The 15,592-nt window shown below is 46.7% G+C and overlaps 1 protein-coding gene across 3 annotated transcripts in view; it reads right to left on the bottom strand.

Moving 5' to 3' along the window:
- The window catches only part of ASTN2 (astrotactin 2), a 1,052,667-nt gene that overhangs the window by 319,520 nt on the left and 717,555 nt on the right, over window positions 1-15,592 (bottom strand). For all 3 annotated transcript variants that reach the window (XM_064291547.1, XM_064291548.1, XM_064291551.1), the window contains 3 exons: window positions 9,598-9,722; window positions 5,226-5,330; window positions 2,090-2,269 (listed from right to left, as the gene is read on the bottom strand). In XM_064291547.1, the coding sequence (XP_064147617.1) occupies window positions 2,090-2,269; window positions 5,226-5,330; window positions 9,598-9,722 (410 nt within the window). The remainder of the gene's footprint in view (window positions 1-2,089; window positions 2,270-5,225; window positions 5,331-9,597; window positions 9,723-15,592) is intronic.

Below are 15,592 nucleotides of genomic sequence, written 5' to 3'. Positions count from 1 at the left end.
AAAAAAAAAAAAAACGGGGCTTTTCTACCAGATGCCCAGAGAGGAAAGCTTACCACTCCATATTTACCTAGCAAGTTTGTGGCAAAACCAGACCTTGAACAGAGGGGTCATGGCTACTGTTTCAGCATTCTTTCCACATACACCCCCTTCCTATATTACTTGTAACAGATTCTGTGCAGCCACTATATAAGAAAAAGGATGTTCTGGAATGAAATAGTCAACTGCCTGGAAGCAGCCAAGAATGGAGATGGAGGTGAGATTTGGTACCAGAGTGGTGTCCCAGGCCCCAAATGCAGGATGAGGCAAATTAGTTCAGTGGCCACAGTAATCTCAGGGTTCTTATAAACATAACCTAATTGTATTACTTCAAAGTCCTGAAGCTTATTGCCCTGCTTAATGATGTGTCATGTTATTTATAGGGTAGTGCAATGAGACTTCTATTGATTTAATGCACTTACTTAAAGACCGTCATTGTCACAGCCATAAAACGGAGCTATTCCCAGACAACTCAATTATGTCCCCTGGGCCTATACACCAGAGCCCTGGTGGCACAGTGGTTAAGAGCTTGGCTGCTAACCAGGTCAGGAGTTGGAATCCACCAACTGCTCCTTAGAAACCCTATGGGGCAGTTCTACTCTGTCCTATAGGGTTGCTATGAGTCAGAATTGACTTGGCGGCAACGGGTTTGGTTTTTAAACCACCCCATGCCTCATACAGTTGCACACAAGAGACAGGGAGGGGCTAGACTGTGATTAGGGGTGCAAGGCCCTCAGGGACATGGGAAGGGCCCCGCAGAGGGGAAAGTCAGGTGGGCCAGGGGCCTGATCTAGTCAGAATGCATGGCAGCATGGAAAGCCCTAGACGGGGTGTATGGAGCAACCCCATTCTGTCTTGGCCGTTGGACTTTGAGCAAGCCTCCTTCTCCCCTTTGGGCCTCTGTTTTTCTAACTGTGAAATGGAGCACTGAGCTTAATGAAACCTTGATGGCCACTACCGGCTCCCACGTTCTGTGGCTTTATGATTACAGTTGATTTAGTTCTTGGAGATGGATAAACACTAGAGAGGAACTGAGGAAAGGAAGTAGCTCAGCCCTATGAATAGGAGGCAAGCAAGTTTTTTTTAACATTTCTCCTCCCCCTTTCTTTCAGCTAAGGGCCTTTCTTTTGAAACTAATTGATAATGATAGTAATAATCATAATGGGAAGCCCTTCAGTCTGACTGAAAGAGGGAAAGAACACGAGCTTTTGCATCCAGCCAGTCATTGGTTCCAATCCTGGCCCTGCTACTTAGTAGCTGTGTCCCTGTGGGCACTTGAGTTGGCACATATGAGACTCTTTTTCTCATGTGAGAAATAGGGGCATGTATACATGGATCTCTTAGAAATGCATTTATTTGTGTGTGTGTGTGTGTATGTGTGTGTGTACATGCAATATTTCTAACTTCCTCTAAGTGCTGTTACAGAAATGGTGTGCCTTTCATGTAGGAAATAGATGTGACTAGCTACTTAAATGCCCATTCCACAGGAAGGGAAAACTGTGGCAGGAAGGACATGACTTGCTCAAGGTGAGTGGCAGAGACTGGTCTCCAGTACCAGGTCTGGGAGATTCCAGTTCTGATAATAGCTGAGAATCAGAGGGCAATAAGATCTGGTGACCCTCCCTGAGGATAAATGGAGATGCTTCAAACTGTCCCCCCAGACATGTGATGGTCTCTTCCAGAGGGTTCTCCCAAGAAGTCTGGAGAGAAAAAGGTGTCAAAAAGACACCACCACCACCGCCCCGTCCAGCAGCTTTTTCCGGGAAAGGGATGAAAATAAAGAGCCTGTTGTAAAAGGGCAGAATTCTGGAATCCAGAGCACCAACTCCGGAAATGCCTGAACCAAACAAGTCCTGAGAAATCAGCATGTGTGACCATCTCATTCTGCTCATGGTGAGACTGAAGCCCAGAGAGAGGAAGCAACTTGCCTAAGCCACACAGCTTGGACACAGCAGAGCCAGGATTTAAATCCAAGGGAGGTCTGTTATCTCCCCAGGCTCCTTACCTCTACGTCCCACTTGGTCACCTCCTCCAACATGCTTTCCAGGCTTACCTTTCTGATACTGGAGCCACAGCTGCTGCTGGACCTTCTTGCTGGGGAAATGGATAATACAGGTGAGCTCTGAGCCGTAGAGGGCCTCTGCGATGTAGTGGGAGCCATAGTGCTGGATGAAGGACAGCAGCTCCTCCCGACTGCTCTCCTTGGTCAGGATCTTGAGGACATTGGTGAACTCTGGGCAGGGAAGAGCATGTGGAGGTATCAGCCTTGGGAGGCTGGTTGGCAGGAAGTTAAACAGGGGCAGGAGGCAGACTTCAGCCTGGATTTGGTAGCTTACCCATCACCATAGTGGAAGCCTGGTGGCTACACTAGTCCAGATGTCTACGTCATTCCCCCACTTACATATTAAAGAATTGCTGTCTCTTCTGGACACACAAGATACCATCCAAGAGAGGAGTGGCAGAAGAGGAAAGCCTGAAGCTTGGTGACCCAGACCACGAGGTCTTGAAAGTCACAATCAGGAAGCCTGAGCTAGTATCTACTGAACAACTCATATGCACCAGGAATTCTGCTAGATTTTCACCTACTTTATCTCATTTAACCTTGCCACAGCACTATAACCCTGATGACAACAACCCCCAGTATGTAGATGAGGAAACCAAACCTCAGAGAGTGTTAATGACACGTAGGTTCTCTAGCCAGAGGAGCTGGGATTCAAACCCAGTTCTGTCCTCACTCCAAAGCCCATGCACTTTCCACTGCACCAAATAAACCAGGGCTTGGATTGTTCATTGTGGAGTCCTGGGGCCACCATTTGCCCAGGCTCAGTGGATGCGCCCAGTCTACAGATGTGATCCCTGCCTTAACTTCCTGTAACATCGCTTCCCTTTCTATTTCTGCTGTTGCCTTCCTAAAACTGGTTTGTTATGCCTCCCTAGATTGCCATAAGAGCCTCCTTGCTGCTCTATTTCCCTCTAATCCTTGGCCAAAGAGATTTCTAAATCATCAGCACCCTGCATGGGGCCTGCACACCAATCAGTGGATGATGGAGTTCCCTGTCTCCTTTTTCAAACACACTCATAACAAAGCTATTCTTCTGGGCCCAAGGTTCTTATGTGGGCAGTCAAGGCCTCTACGTCATTTTCCATGAGCCACCCATACCAGGCTTTAGTTCTAACCAAATCCGTTTTCTGATTTCGCTTGATTATGACCCCTGATTCCCACCACCCTTTCTTCAACTCACATCCTCCACACTCCCAGCACACACACACACACACCCCACCCTCTACCTGAATTGTCTCCCTGCTTCCTCCTTGAGCCACACCCATACTTCAAGGACCCAGGAAGTCACCCCTTCCCCAGGCAGCATTTCACACCACCCTGGCCAGGAGCATCTACTCTCTGAACCTTCAGCACGCACCCCCCTTGAAGGCAGAAGCCCTATCTCACATGTTTATGAATCTGCACATATCCCCCCTCCCCAGCCCAGTTTGTGGCCATTCCTGGGACATGGCAGGCACATCGACTGTGATTAGTACAAGAACGACCAAGTTTGTACCAAGTCAAAGTAAAGGAAAAAAAAAAAAAAAAAAACTCCTCTCCAACATTAAAAATGAGCTCCAATTTGCCAGCATTTGTTTTACAAAGGGGTTTTCAGGAGCACAGTTATTAATGAAAGCAGGTACACCTTTGTAGTTCTAATAGGAACATCACAGTCTCACTCACGAGTACAGTGTGAGGAGGTAGGAGGCAAAACAGAAACGGGACTCAAAGAATGGGTGCTTGATTAGAACAGCCCCTCTCCATCAACCCGTGAACTCATGCAACTGGGTAATTAATGCAGCATGTTAATAATGAGATGGTTTCTGCTAAGTAATAAATAACAATACCATGTATACGCCCTGTGGCTTTTTATCCAAGCAGACAGAAGTGCAGTCAAATCCCTGCTCTGCTCCCTGTTCTGCCACTTACTAGCTGTGTGACCTGGGACAAGTCACTTAACTCTCTGACCCTCAGTTTCCCTATCTGAAGAAAAATGGGGACAAATAATGCCTTGCCTACAGGGTCTTGTAAATCATACATATAAAACATTATAAAGCACTTGGCAGGTATCAGCAATCATTACTGTTTGTACTTCCCAGAGGGTGAAGTCTTCCAATTTCCAGAAAGAGTTCCATTTTGCTGATTGTACAAAGTGAGATTAAAAAAGAAAAAGATGTGTGGATAACTAGGGGACATTCAGACAACAAACCAGTACAAGTGTTATGAGTGACAGCCAGGGTAGAAAACCCTAGGCCAGGCCTCATCTCTCCAGAGTCATTCATTCCTTCTTTCTTTCAGGTTTTATTATTATTTATTTTTTTAATTCCTTCATCAAACATGAACACGAATAATACGCTGACCCTCTGTTGGTTCTGGGGATACAGAATACAGGAATAACTAAGACCCAAGCCTTACCCAGAGTTCTCAGGTCAGTGGGGGAGACAGACAAGATCCAGATATAAAACCAGCACTTGTCAGTGCTTCAAGAGAAATCCTCAGAGCAGTGGAAATGCCTTGAGTCATTCTGAGGGAATGGGGAGCTGGGGAGATGTTACAGGTTACTGCAGAGTACATTCCTGTGCAGAGAGATCCAGGCAGAGGGAACAGCATGTGCAAAGTCACAGGCACAAAAGGACAAGTCCCTTTTCAAGAGTCACAGATCATCCCCCTCGGCTGGATGTTAGGACCCATGTGAGCAAAGTGTGGGCAGTGAACGTGGGTGTGGTGTTTGTGTGATTGTTGTGGAGGAGATGCACAGAAAGAAATCTGCTGGCAAAGAACACAGGAGTTGGTTCCTGAGAGGGACTTAAAATTCACAAACCTGAAATAACTGAAGAACAGAAATGTGACTTAGATGGTTATTTCCCCCTTCTCTTTTATTCGGCACCCTGCTTGGAGGCACTTCCTCCAGGAAGCCTCTCTGTCTCCCCCATCTTTGCCACCTTTATCCCATTATTGCGTTGACACTGCTGCAATGTGCGACATAACTCAGTTTGCTTTTGGCTTGCCCTCCCTGTGAGCTGGTTGGTGGCAGGGAGGGCACTGCCTCATTCCCTCAGCATCCCCTGTGCCAGCACAGGGCCTGGCATACCTTGGGAACGTGTGCTGATTTACACCGAGTTCCCTGGCTGCCCTGCTGTGTCCTCACCTGCCGACAGGGTGATGGTGCTGAGCTTCACACGGTAGAGGTTGCTCCGGACCCGCCACTGCTGCACCATGGGATAGCCCATAGCCTCGTCATACCTGATGTCTCCTGGGGGAGGAAATAAGATGGTCATGTGATCCCAGCACTTAGAGGCCTCTTGCCACAACTCCCACCCATGGCTCTGGGCTCTGGGTAATGCCCTTCTTTTAGACGGGTAGAGGCAAGAGACCTAGAGTGCAGGCTCTCACCGTGGCCAACAATTTTATCTAGGCCCCAGTCCCAGGCCTCTGATCTTAGCCCCAACCCTGCTTTTTCTCTGTTCAACAGCGTACAAGGACCTTTCACCCTGCAAACAAGAGCAAGGTCAGATTTATGTCCCATTTACACCTGACCAAGTTACAAGTTGGTAACTTGCCAGGGGGCACTGAACATCTATCTACGTGCCTCAGTTTCCTCATCTGATACTGGAGATATCTATGCTGCCTTGATTCCATGGGCAGGCTATAAGGGTCAAAGAAGATAACAGAAGTGGAAGCACTGTGGTAACCTAGAAATGCTGTATGTGTGGAACAGGAATCAGCAAACTACAGCCTATCATTTGCACATTGCCAAGGCTGTGTTTGCACTACAGTGACAGAGTTGAGTACTGGTGACAGAGACCCTACCATCTGCAAAGCCTACTTTTACCTATCTAGCCCCTTACAGAGTTTGCTCACCTTTGGCGTAGACCATTGTTTCCCCATATGGGAATATGGGACGCTCCAGGTATTAGGCAAAACACACACGTACATACATAAATGGTTCCATTTCAAGTGAGAATGAAAAACATTGGTAAAACAAAGCTAAACAAGATTTTTAAAAACCATCATTTCTCAGCACTTTTGAATCGGGTAATGTGCATTTTAAGCTCCACAAAGGCACAGTGTGCAGCAGCTTCTTTGATGTTGTTATTAGGTGCCGTGAAGTCAATTTTAACACATAATGACCCCAAGTGACAGAGTAGAACTGCCCCATAGAATTTTCTTGGCTGTAATTTTTACAAGAGCTGCTAGGTGGATTCAAACCACCAACCTTGAGGTTAGCAGCCAAGAGCTTAACTGTTTTGCCACCAGAGCTCCTTCTTTGACCACGTAACCCCCTTCCGTACAGAGGGTCCACTCAAACTTACATTCCATAGAATGCACTTTGGGAAAAGTGGTTATAGACAAAAATGAACAGACATAAAGCAAAACAAAATGCTAGCAAGTACTTAACTTTGGACGGTGGGTGTATGAATGATTATTTTCTGATTAATATTCATCTTCATTTTCTAATATCCCTACCCTAAGGAACTCTCTCTTTCATAATCAGAAAAAAAAAATCCATAAAAAAGAAATGCTGGTCCCATCAGCAGTTATCATTATTGCTGTTACGTATCCATGCTTTCTAGTGCCTCTGCAAATGGCAGGCACATTTCCTATCCCCTCTCTTGTCCCCTGGTGAGGAGGCACTTACAGAGATACTCGATACCAAGATTAAAATGAGAATCTCATTGGAACAAATGATTTCTTCCTAGACATTACTGCAGTATTAAAGTTGTCCATTACTGTCAACATTTTTTTTTTTTCTCCTTACCCTTTTCAGGAATAATATAATTTTTTTAGAGGCTTTCATTTTAAAGTAAAATATTCATGATCCCCAAAGATATGTCCACTGGAGCGAGGGTGTTTTGTTATAAATATGTTCTCTCTGTTTATCTGCTCTGCCTCTCCCGTCCCTCCTTTGCAGAGTCTGGAAAGGGCAGGGAAAGTAGGGGCAAGAAGAAGAGGGCTCTGTTTCTGACTCGAGGCAGAGAAAACAGCCTGCACAGGAAGATTCAGACACCAGGGCCCGTGGATTACTGCGTCCTACCTGTTACTGCTCCTCTGGGTTCAGAGCAGGGTTGGAGCCATCATGGGCAAAAGGAAAAGTACTTCCTCTGATCATCAAGTAATGTATGAAGCTGTCCTCCCTGCCCTTTACCCCACCCTTGAGCCTCCCCCATAAGTGATCCTCACCCCATCCCTTGCTTTCCCCCATCCCTTGTCCTTCTCTGGAATATAAGCTCCTCCAATGGAATGTCAGCTTCTCGAGGGTGAAGTCTCACACAGAGCCCAGCACACAGTAAACCAAAACAAAAACCATTGCCGTTGAGTTGATTCTGACGCATAGCAACTCCTATAGGACAGAGCACAACTCCCCCATAGGGTTTCCAAGGAGTGGCTGATGGATTCAAACTGCCAACCTTTTGGTTAGCAGCCATAGCTCTTAACCATTGTGCCACCAGAGCCCCACAGTAGGCTTGCAGTAAATATCAACTGACTTGTTCACTTTCACCCTGTTTCTGATCATAAATCTACCCCTGACCCTCATTTCACCCAACTCCATCCCAGATCCCCACCTGGGGAATAGGGCTGGGATGGGAGGAGGTGTTTTCCTGATAATTAAAAAAAAAATTATACACTCTGGAAATGTAAGAGTTCTTTCCTAAGGACACATCCAAAGATCCTCGAGTCAAAACAATGTAACAATTCCTGCCACAAATGGAGAATCACAATGTGCCAAACAGTTTACATACAGAATCTTCATTTCTCTCATGACAATGCTGAAAAATAAAGGTTATATCTCCATTTTTCAGAGGAGGAAGCTGAGGCCCAGAGAGGGAAACTGCACAAGGACACAGAGTGATCACTGACAGATCCAGAGTCCTTTCTGTTATAGCACAGCACCTCCCCAGGGGCCATGGAAATGTCTACTTTAGGAGGTGGTGAGCTCCCCATCACTGGGGGTATCCAAAAAGGAATCACTCAGCAGGGATCCCACAAACCCAATTTCTCATTAGTAAGGAGGCTAGGACTACAGGCCATCTTAGCTCTGAAATTCTACAATGTTTGGTAAAATTAAAATTAAAGAGGGCACAGCCAATTTTTAGACACTTTTTACAAAGCACTTTTTATCATTCCTCAGCACCTAGAATAGGCTAATATGCATGTTAAAAGTTCCATGAAGGGGAAATGCACAGCAGCTTCTTTGACCATGTTGATGCTGTTGTTAGGTGTTTTCAAGTCGAATGAGTTGATTTGATCTACATCTAGGTCCCTTTGCGGAGCAGGACGGGACAGGGAGGTGACAGCAGATAAGGCATTAGCTTTGGAGTTAAGACTGGCTGGGCTTCTGTCCTAACTCAACTATACATGAGCCATGTGGCCTTGGACAAGTTACATGACCTCTTCGGCCAATTTAAAGGGGGCAATAATGCCCTTGAGGGGTTACATGCATTAATGTATGTAAGGTGCCTGGCACCTAGGAGGCCCTCAGCACATGTGGGCTCTCTCCCTGTCCACATCATTTTACAGAAAAGGCCCATGGACACTGCATGTGCCCAAGGTCTCCCAGAGCTTGCAAGAGATGGACGGGACTTAAACCTAAGCCTGTCACGTTGCAGGGGTCTTGCCTGGGGGAGAATTTCCCTCTCAGGAAACAACTCCAGGATCCCTCAAGTTGGCCATTCCCCTGAGCAGTGAACAAGACACCCAACTCCTATATCACAGAGGCAGGGCCAGGGCCCTTACATCTTAGGAAATTCCCCATGAAAAAGGGTAGGAGAACAACTGGTAGAAGACAAGGAAGAGCAGAAGGGTGTCCTGGGGTGAGACAGAAAGAATGAGGCATCAGAAAAGCCTGCAGAATACAGCTTCACAGTAAGGGAGACAGATCTGGCGGGAGCACTTCAGAGTGGAGTGTAAAGGGCATAAGACCTGGAGTCATGACACCTGGGTTCTACTCCTGGAAGATTTGCTGTGTGACCTTTGGCTGGTCCCTTCACCTCTCTGAATCTAGATTCCTCACCTACCAAATAGGAATAATAATAGCAACCCCCACAGGATGGCCACCAAAAAAAAAAAAAACATGCTGTATAACTAAAGTTCTACTAAGGTGGAGAGAATCTGGTTTGAGAAGTCCACCATTTTACTTCAGAATGACTTAAAGATGAACCAATAAAACAAAACACTGAAAGTGAAAAAAATTAAAAGTCAGGAAATTGTCAGTGAGAGTGAAAAATGCTGTTGAGACTCAGGCACAGAGGCCAAGACCTCTCACCAAGAGAATTTTCCTACTGTCAGAGAGGCACCTCCCTCCCAGGTGGCCCCTGCCCATAGTATGGAGTCTCAGGGAAGCCCCTCGTTTAGCATAGGCCATGACAGAAGTCCAAGAAATGGCAGGTCCCTTTCCCCTTCCACCCTTCACAAAGAGGTAGGCCGGGCTGGCCCATCTTGGATCTGCTGAGGACAGGCTATGCACCTGGAAACCAGGTGTGTGGTTAGGGAGACTGGGGAGGGCCCCACATCTGTCTTACCAGTGAGCAGCTGGAGGTCTGGGAGGGGCTCGGAGAGGACCCCCCGGCACTGCTCCTCCACCGGCAGCGGGATCACCAACAGCCCATCGGCCAGCTGGGGGAAGTCCTTGATGAAGTTGTTCTCCCTGTGGAGAGGAGCAGAGAGACTGGCAAAACGAGGAGGTGAGGGCTTCTGGGGAGCTGCAGGGCAGGGAAGCAGGAAACCAGCAGAGTGACTGGCTCCCATGAGTGAGTTGCCTTGCTGTAATGACTCTGGCTCCCTGAATACCAGCTCTGAGAACATGAGAGTTAACAACAGGATCAGGAATCAGGCAAGCTGGGGTCCAAGCCTACCCTCACTATGAGCTGTATGATCTTGAGCAAGCTACTGTGCCTCTCGGAACCTCAGTCTCTTTGTCTATAAAATGAGACTTGGATCCCAGGGCTGTTGTAATCATTTAATGAGATAAAACTGTCAATTACTTAAGAAGCTGTCTGACACTCTATAAACTGTGCATGTGGCTGCTAAATGTCCCTCTGTATAACCAATAACAATGGTGAACCAGGATGCGAGGGAATTGGAAACAGTGTGGAGTGCTAAAAAGAGTGGATTTTTTTTGTTGTTGTTGTTGTCTAAAGAGATCTTTTGGATGAAACTCTTTCTTTTACAGAGGGGAAACTGAGGCCTGTAGCAGGGATGTGACTTGCTCAAAGAAAATTGATGTATTAGACTCAAACTAAAGTCTTCCTACTTCCAGGCTAGCGCTCTTCCCCTTGCCCTAACTTCTTCAAGGGCCTCTATCCCTTCCCTGTAGGGCCATCCCAGGGAACGGCAGACATACACTTTCTGGGTGACCTCAGGGGACAGAACCCTGAACAGAGGTAGCTTTTAGTACACTTGTATATTTAAGTGTGCTATTCTCTGTAAAAAAAAAAACAAAAAAAAAATTTTTTTTTTTCTCTGTGTGTGTGACCAGGTATGTCTGTGGAGTTGTACAGTGCATATATGGAAGCGGGCTTCCTGCTTCTGAACAAAACCAAACCTGTTGTTTCAAACGAATTCCGACTCATAGCAACCCTGTAAGACAGAGTAGAATTGCCCCATAGGGTTATAAGGAACAGCTGGGAGATTCAAACTGCCTACCTTTTTATTAGCAAGGGCTCCTTCTAGCCAATAAACCCAAAACCAAACCTGCTGCAGTCGAGTTGATTCTGACTCGTAGCGATCCTATATAGGACAGTGTAGAACTGCCCCATACAATTTCTAAGGTGCACCTGGTGGATTCGAACTGCCGACCTTTTGGTTAGCAGCTGTAGTTCTTAACCACTATGCTACCACGGTTTCCTTCTAGCCAGTGGTAGTAGACCTGCCTAAAAAGGGAATAGCCTACCAAGAGAGGTGGTGAGCCTCCTGTTACGAGTGGTGTGCAAGCAAGAAACTTGATACCCACTTGGCATGCTTGGTGTCAAGATCATTTCTGTATTAAAACCTGACTTTTAAGGTCCCTTCATACTCAGAGATCCTCAGAGTTAGTGACACTAATTACAATCTGGAGAGGAGGAGAGGCGAGGGGGACAAGGAGGGGAAGAACAACCGGAGGAGGAGGTTTACCATTTTTATTTTGCTATCTGGCACGGGCAACCTTGAAATGGAAATTGGAAAGAGGAAAACAAGAATATACAATGCCAGTGTAAAGCCTTTGAAGCCTGGGTCTCGAGCAGTTCAAAAGGAGCTGTCAAAAAAAGCATCAGGTGGCCTGGGTCATTTTCTTATCTGTACTTCACCTCCCTCTGTCCTGCCCCAGGCACCTGAAAACCTCGCCACTGATTTCTTCATTTAGTGAACACCTTCTCCATGTCTGACCTCTGAGCAAGATCAGAGGCCAGAGCAGAAATCAACATCTCCATCGTGAACACTGCCAACATCACCATCAATGTCATCTCTGACATTTATTAGACCTTTATAACTTGCTAGGATCTGGCTAAGGACTTCAGGTATGTTTTATCACTTAATATTCACAACAATCCTACAAGACAGTTATTATTATCTTCATTTTACAGATGAGAAACATGAGGTTCAGAGTTAATGGGTGGTAGAGTTAGGATTTGAACGAAGGTCTGACTCCAAACCTGGTGTCCTTAAAGAGAAAAGTGAAGGACTGGTGAGGTCAGAGGCTGGGCCTGGGACATCTGCCAGTGCACGCATTGTCTGCGCTTGTATATTTAAATGCGCTTTTCTGTGTCTGTGTGACCAGGTCTATGTGTGACCAGGTCTATGTGTGGAGTCATACTTGTTTATGTCAGTGTGTGCATGTAATTTTGGGTTCTCCCTAGGTTTTGTGGTTGGCCTTTGGTTTGTCTGCAAGCCTGGGAGTGTGGGACAGCAATGTGAATATAAAAAGTAGCCTGCTTGTTCAGGGCTATTGCCTGTGCCACCAAGTGGCCTTAGTGTTAGCCAGAATCTAAGGGACTACGTTTCCTATGTCTCCACTGTGAGATGGCCTCTCGGGCTGCAGCTCTTCCCTCAAAGATAGAGGGGTCGAGGGGTGTTCCCATGTCTCTGTCATCCAGCTAACATGCACCAAGCACACATACGGGTGGAGCCCTGTGCTGGGCGCTAGGACTCAGATTTAGGTCTGATTCTCTTCTTGCCCTCAAGGCCTCCCCAACCTAGTGGGGGAGACAATACAAGTGGCCATGCATAATAATCATGTGGCTGGCTACAGGGAATTTTGGGGGGGGACCAGATGCTTCTGGGCAAGGGTCCTTTCCCCATGAGACCCTAAGCATTTGTTTCATGGGTGACGGGGTAGCAACGACTCTGAAGGCTAGGGCTCCACTCTGCCCATACCACATCCTAGCTGTGGAACCTGGAACAAACCACTCAAACCTCAGTTTTCTCATCTGTAAAATGGGGATCACTATAGCCACTCAGCCTGCCTTAGTGAAATAACAATAATAGCTTTTCATCGAGCACCTACTATGCACCAGGTACTATTCCAAGTGCTTTACATGAGTCCTCAGCACAAGTCTGTGAAGTAAGTGCCGTTAAGATCCCCAGTTTAGAGATGGAGAAGGTGAAGCAGAAATCGGTTATTAACTACTCAAGGCCACACAGCAGGGACATGGTACACCCCCAGCAGTCTATCTCCCAAGCCTATGCTCCGTGCACCTGCTCAATGGGGAAATGGAGGCTCCAGGAAGTGAAGCGGTTTTCTTGGATTAAGTCACTTTGGGAAGAGAGATCAAGGCTGTCTTTTTTCCCTTTATCACCAGGGGTATCCATTTCAAATCATATCTTAAAATGTTTTTTACATTGCAGAAGAGGGAGGCAGTGGTGCCCTCTCTGCCCCCCCCCCCGCCCCCACTACACCACATCCTTCTCCTTCTGTCCCTCTGTCTCTGGAGAAGCCAGGCGGAGCTCTGTGGTAGCTCTGACCCCAAAGGGACAATGGGAGGCAGCATAGTGGGCCCAGTGGGCACCTCAGGACAGAGGGGTCCGGCTCCTGAGGCCCCTTCTGCTTGGAGGAAGGTGCTTCCTCTGAGCTTTTGGGGAGCAGGGAGGGTCCTGAGCAAGCACATAGAAGGACAATATGAGGAGGGAGAATATAAGACAGGTGGGCATTAGCAGAGCAGTTTGGAAAGATGGGAGGAAGGGAGATGAGGACAAAGCAATGAATGGCAAGTCAGCAACTGCAAAGACCTAGGGCCATCCCTGAGCATCGGGCCCCATTGCTGCTGCCTGGGCCACATCCATAAGTTATGTGGAGCCTCTGCCAGCAGAGGGCGCCCAGGGCCTTCACATCAATAAGCTCTTCAGGGAAGCAGAATACTGATGGCAAAACAGCACAGAAAGTTCTGCTGTGCTGAGAACCTCAGACAGATGCCTACACAGAGGCTTCAGAAACCACCCACCTGGGAAAGGTGACCAGGGAGGTTGGCAGGGTACTGGCTGAAACTCAGTTGGTCTGAGGCTGGATTCAGATGCTCAGAGCTTAAGAGTGTGTGTGTGTGTGTGTGTGTGTGTGTGTGTGTGTGTGCGTGTGTGTGTTTGCATAGTAACAAGTACTAGGTAACTAATCTAATGATAGGAAGAAGAATGAGTAATATTTATTAATAGTGATTGATCTTTAGCTATATTCTAGGTAGTGTGCCAAGATACATGTTTTAACCTCACAAGAATTCTGTAAGATAACTACTGTTATTCCATTTAGATGAAGACATGGACGTTCAGTGATGGTAAATAACTTGCCCAACCAAAGTCCACAACTAGGAAATGGGCAGTGGCCACGACTACATTCTAATCAGTCTAGTTTAGCTTGATGCCTGGTACTCAGTAAACGCATGCTCAGTGAATCGGTCCAAAGCCTGTGCCCCCGATCGCGGGGACAGCCAGAGACCAAGCAGTTCTGTGGTTGTTTGTCTCCAGGGTAGAGTAAGCGTCTGTGTTCACAGATGAGCTATACCGCATCTGTGTGTGTGTGTGCATAAGTGAATTCTGCGTCTCGAACAGCAACAAGACCACTGTTTCTTCAGACAAATATCTTCCAAAAGAGCTCTACAAAAATGGTTCAATCTCGGCTGGAAATGATTCATCAAATTTTTAAAATAGTGGGTCCTGGGCCCCAGAACTGAGGAACTCTGGGAGTGAGACATCTCATTCATTCCACAAACATTTCTGGTGCAAATGGTTAATGTGCTCAGCTGCTAACCAGAAGGTTAAAAGTTTGAGTCCACCGAGAGGTGCCTTGCAAGAAAACCCTGGCTATCTACTTCCAAAAAAAGTTAGCCCATTAAAGATCCTACGGAGCCAGTTCTACTCAGACGCACATGGCGTCGCCACGAATTGGAATCAACTAGATGGAAGCTGGTTTGGTTACCACGTTCCAGGGACTGTTCTAGGCACTAGAAACACAACAGTGGAAACTCAGAGGAGGAGCCCCTGCTCATGAAGACCAGGAGAAAATACAAAAGCCATATTAAGGTCGACAAGGTCCTTTAAGATCTAACCCTTGCCTATTCTTTCTACCTCATCTTTTGAGGCATTACCCCTTGGCTTCCTGTTCTCTGGTCACACTGACTGTCCTGGAGTTCCTCTAGTGGGCATGCTGCCTTCCTCCACAGGGCCTCACTTGGGATTTCCCTCTCTCTAGACAGCTCTTCTCCCTCTGTACCTGGCCAACCCATCACTCAGACCACACAGTAATGCACTGCCTCTGAGAGTTCCCTTGTTACTCACTCTCATAGGATCGTCCTCTTTTGAGGCATCATATTTCCTAACTACAGGTCTACTCATGGGAGACCTCACTAGACTGTAAGCTCCATGTGGGTCAAGACTATGCCTGTCTCATTTACTTCTGTCTCAACCTGCTGTCTCCCCAGGAAGCCTAGCACAGTGCCTGACAAAAAGTAGATGCTCAACAAATATTTGTTTAGGAAATAAAGGCAGGGAACCCAGAAATAACAGTAATGTGCCCATGACCTACATATTTTTTAAATTATACATACAACATAAAATTTGCCATATTAATCATTTTCAAGTGTACAATCAGTAGTATTAATTATACTCACAATGGTACGTAACTGTGACTATTCGTTTCCAAAACGTTTTCATCATTCATATCACAAACTCTGTACTCCTTAAGCAATAACTGTCTATTCCCACCTCACCCCAGTCCACGGCAACCACAGGGTCTGCTTTCTGTCTTTATGCCTTTGTCTGTTCTAGATATTTCACGCAAATGGGATCATACAATATGTGTCCTTTAGTGTCTGACTTATTTCACTTAGCAAAATGTTTTCAAGGTCATCCATGAATAACCTACATCTTTTGATAGGGCACTTTCTGATGTTTTGCCCCAGGGCCGCTGCCAGCATGCTTCACAGTTCAAGGGGTATTGGGAGTTTGAGTCTAAAATTCCAGCTCTTCCACAAAGAAGCTTCAAAATTCTATTTCCTTTCCTCCCCTAATTTCCCATGGAGTTTAGGTAGAGAGGGCCAGGGGTCACTGAACTGG

Source organism: Loxodonta africana, chromosome 9, assembly GCF_030014295.1.
Source record: "Loxodonta africana isolate mLoxAfr1 chromosome 9, mLoxAfr1.hap2, whole genome shotgun sequence".
NCBI lineage: Eukaryota > Metazoa > Chordata > Mammalia > Proboscidea > Elephantidae > Loxodonta > Loxodonta africana.
This window is presented reverse-complemented; position numbering and strand designations above follow the sequence as displayed.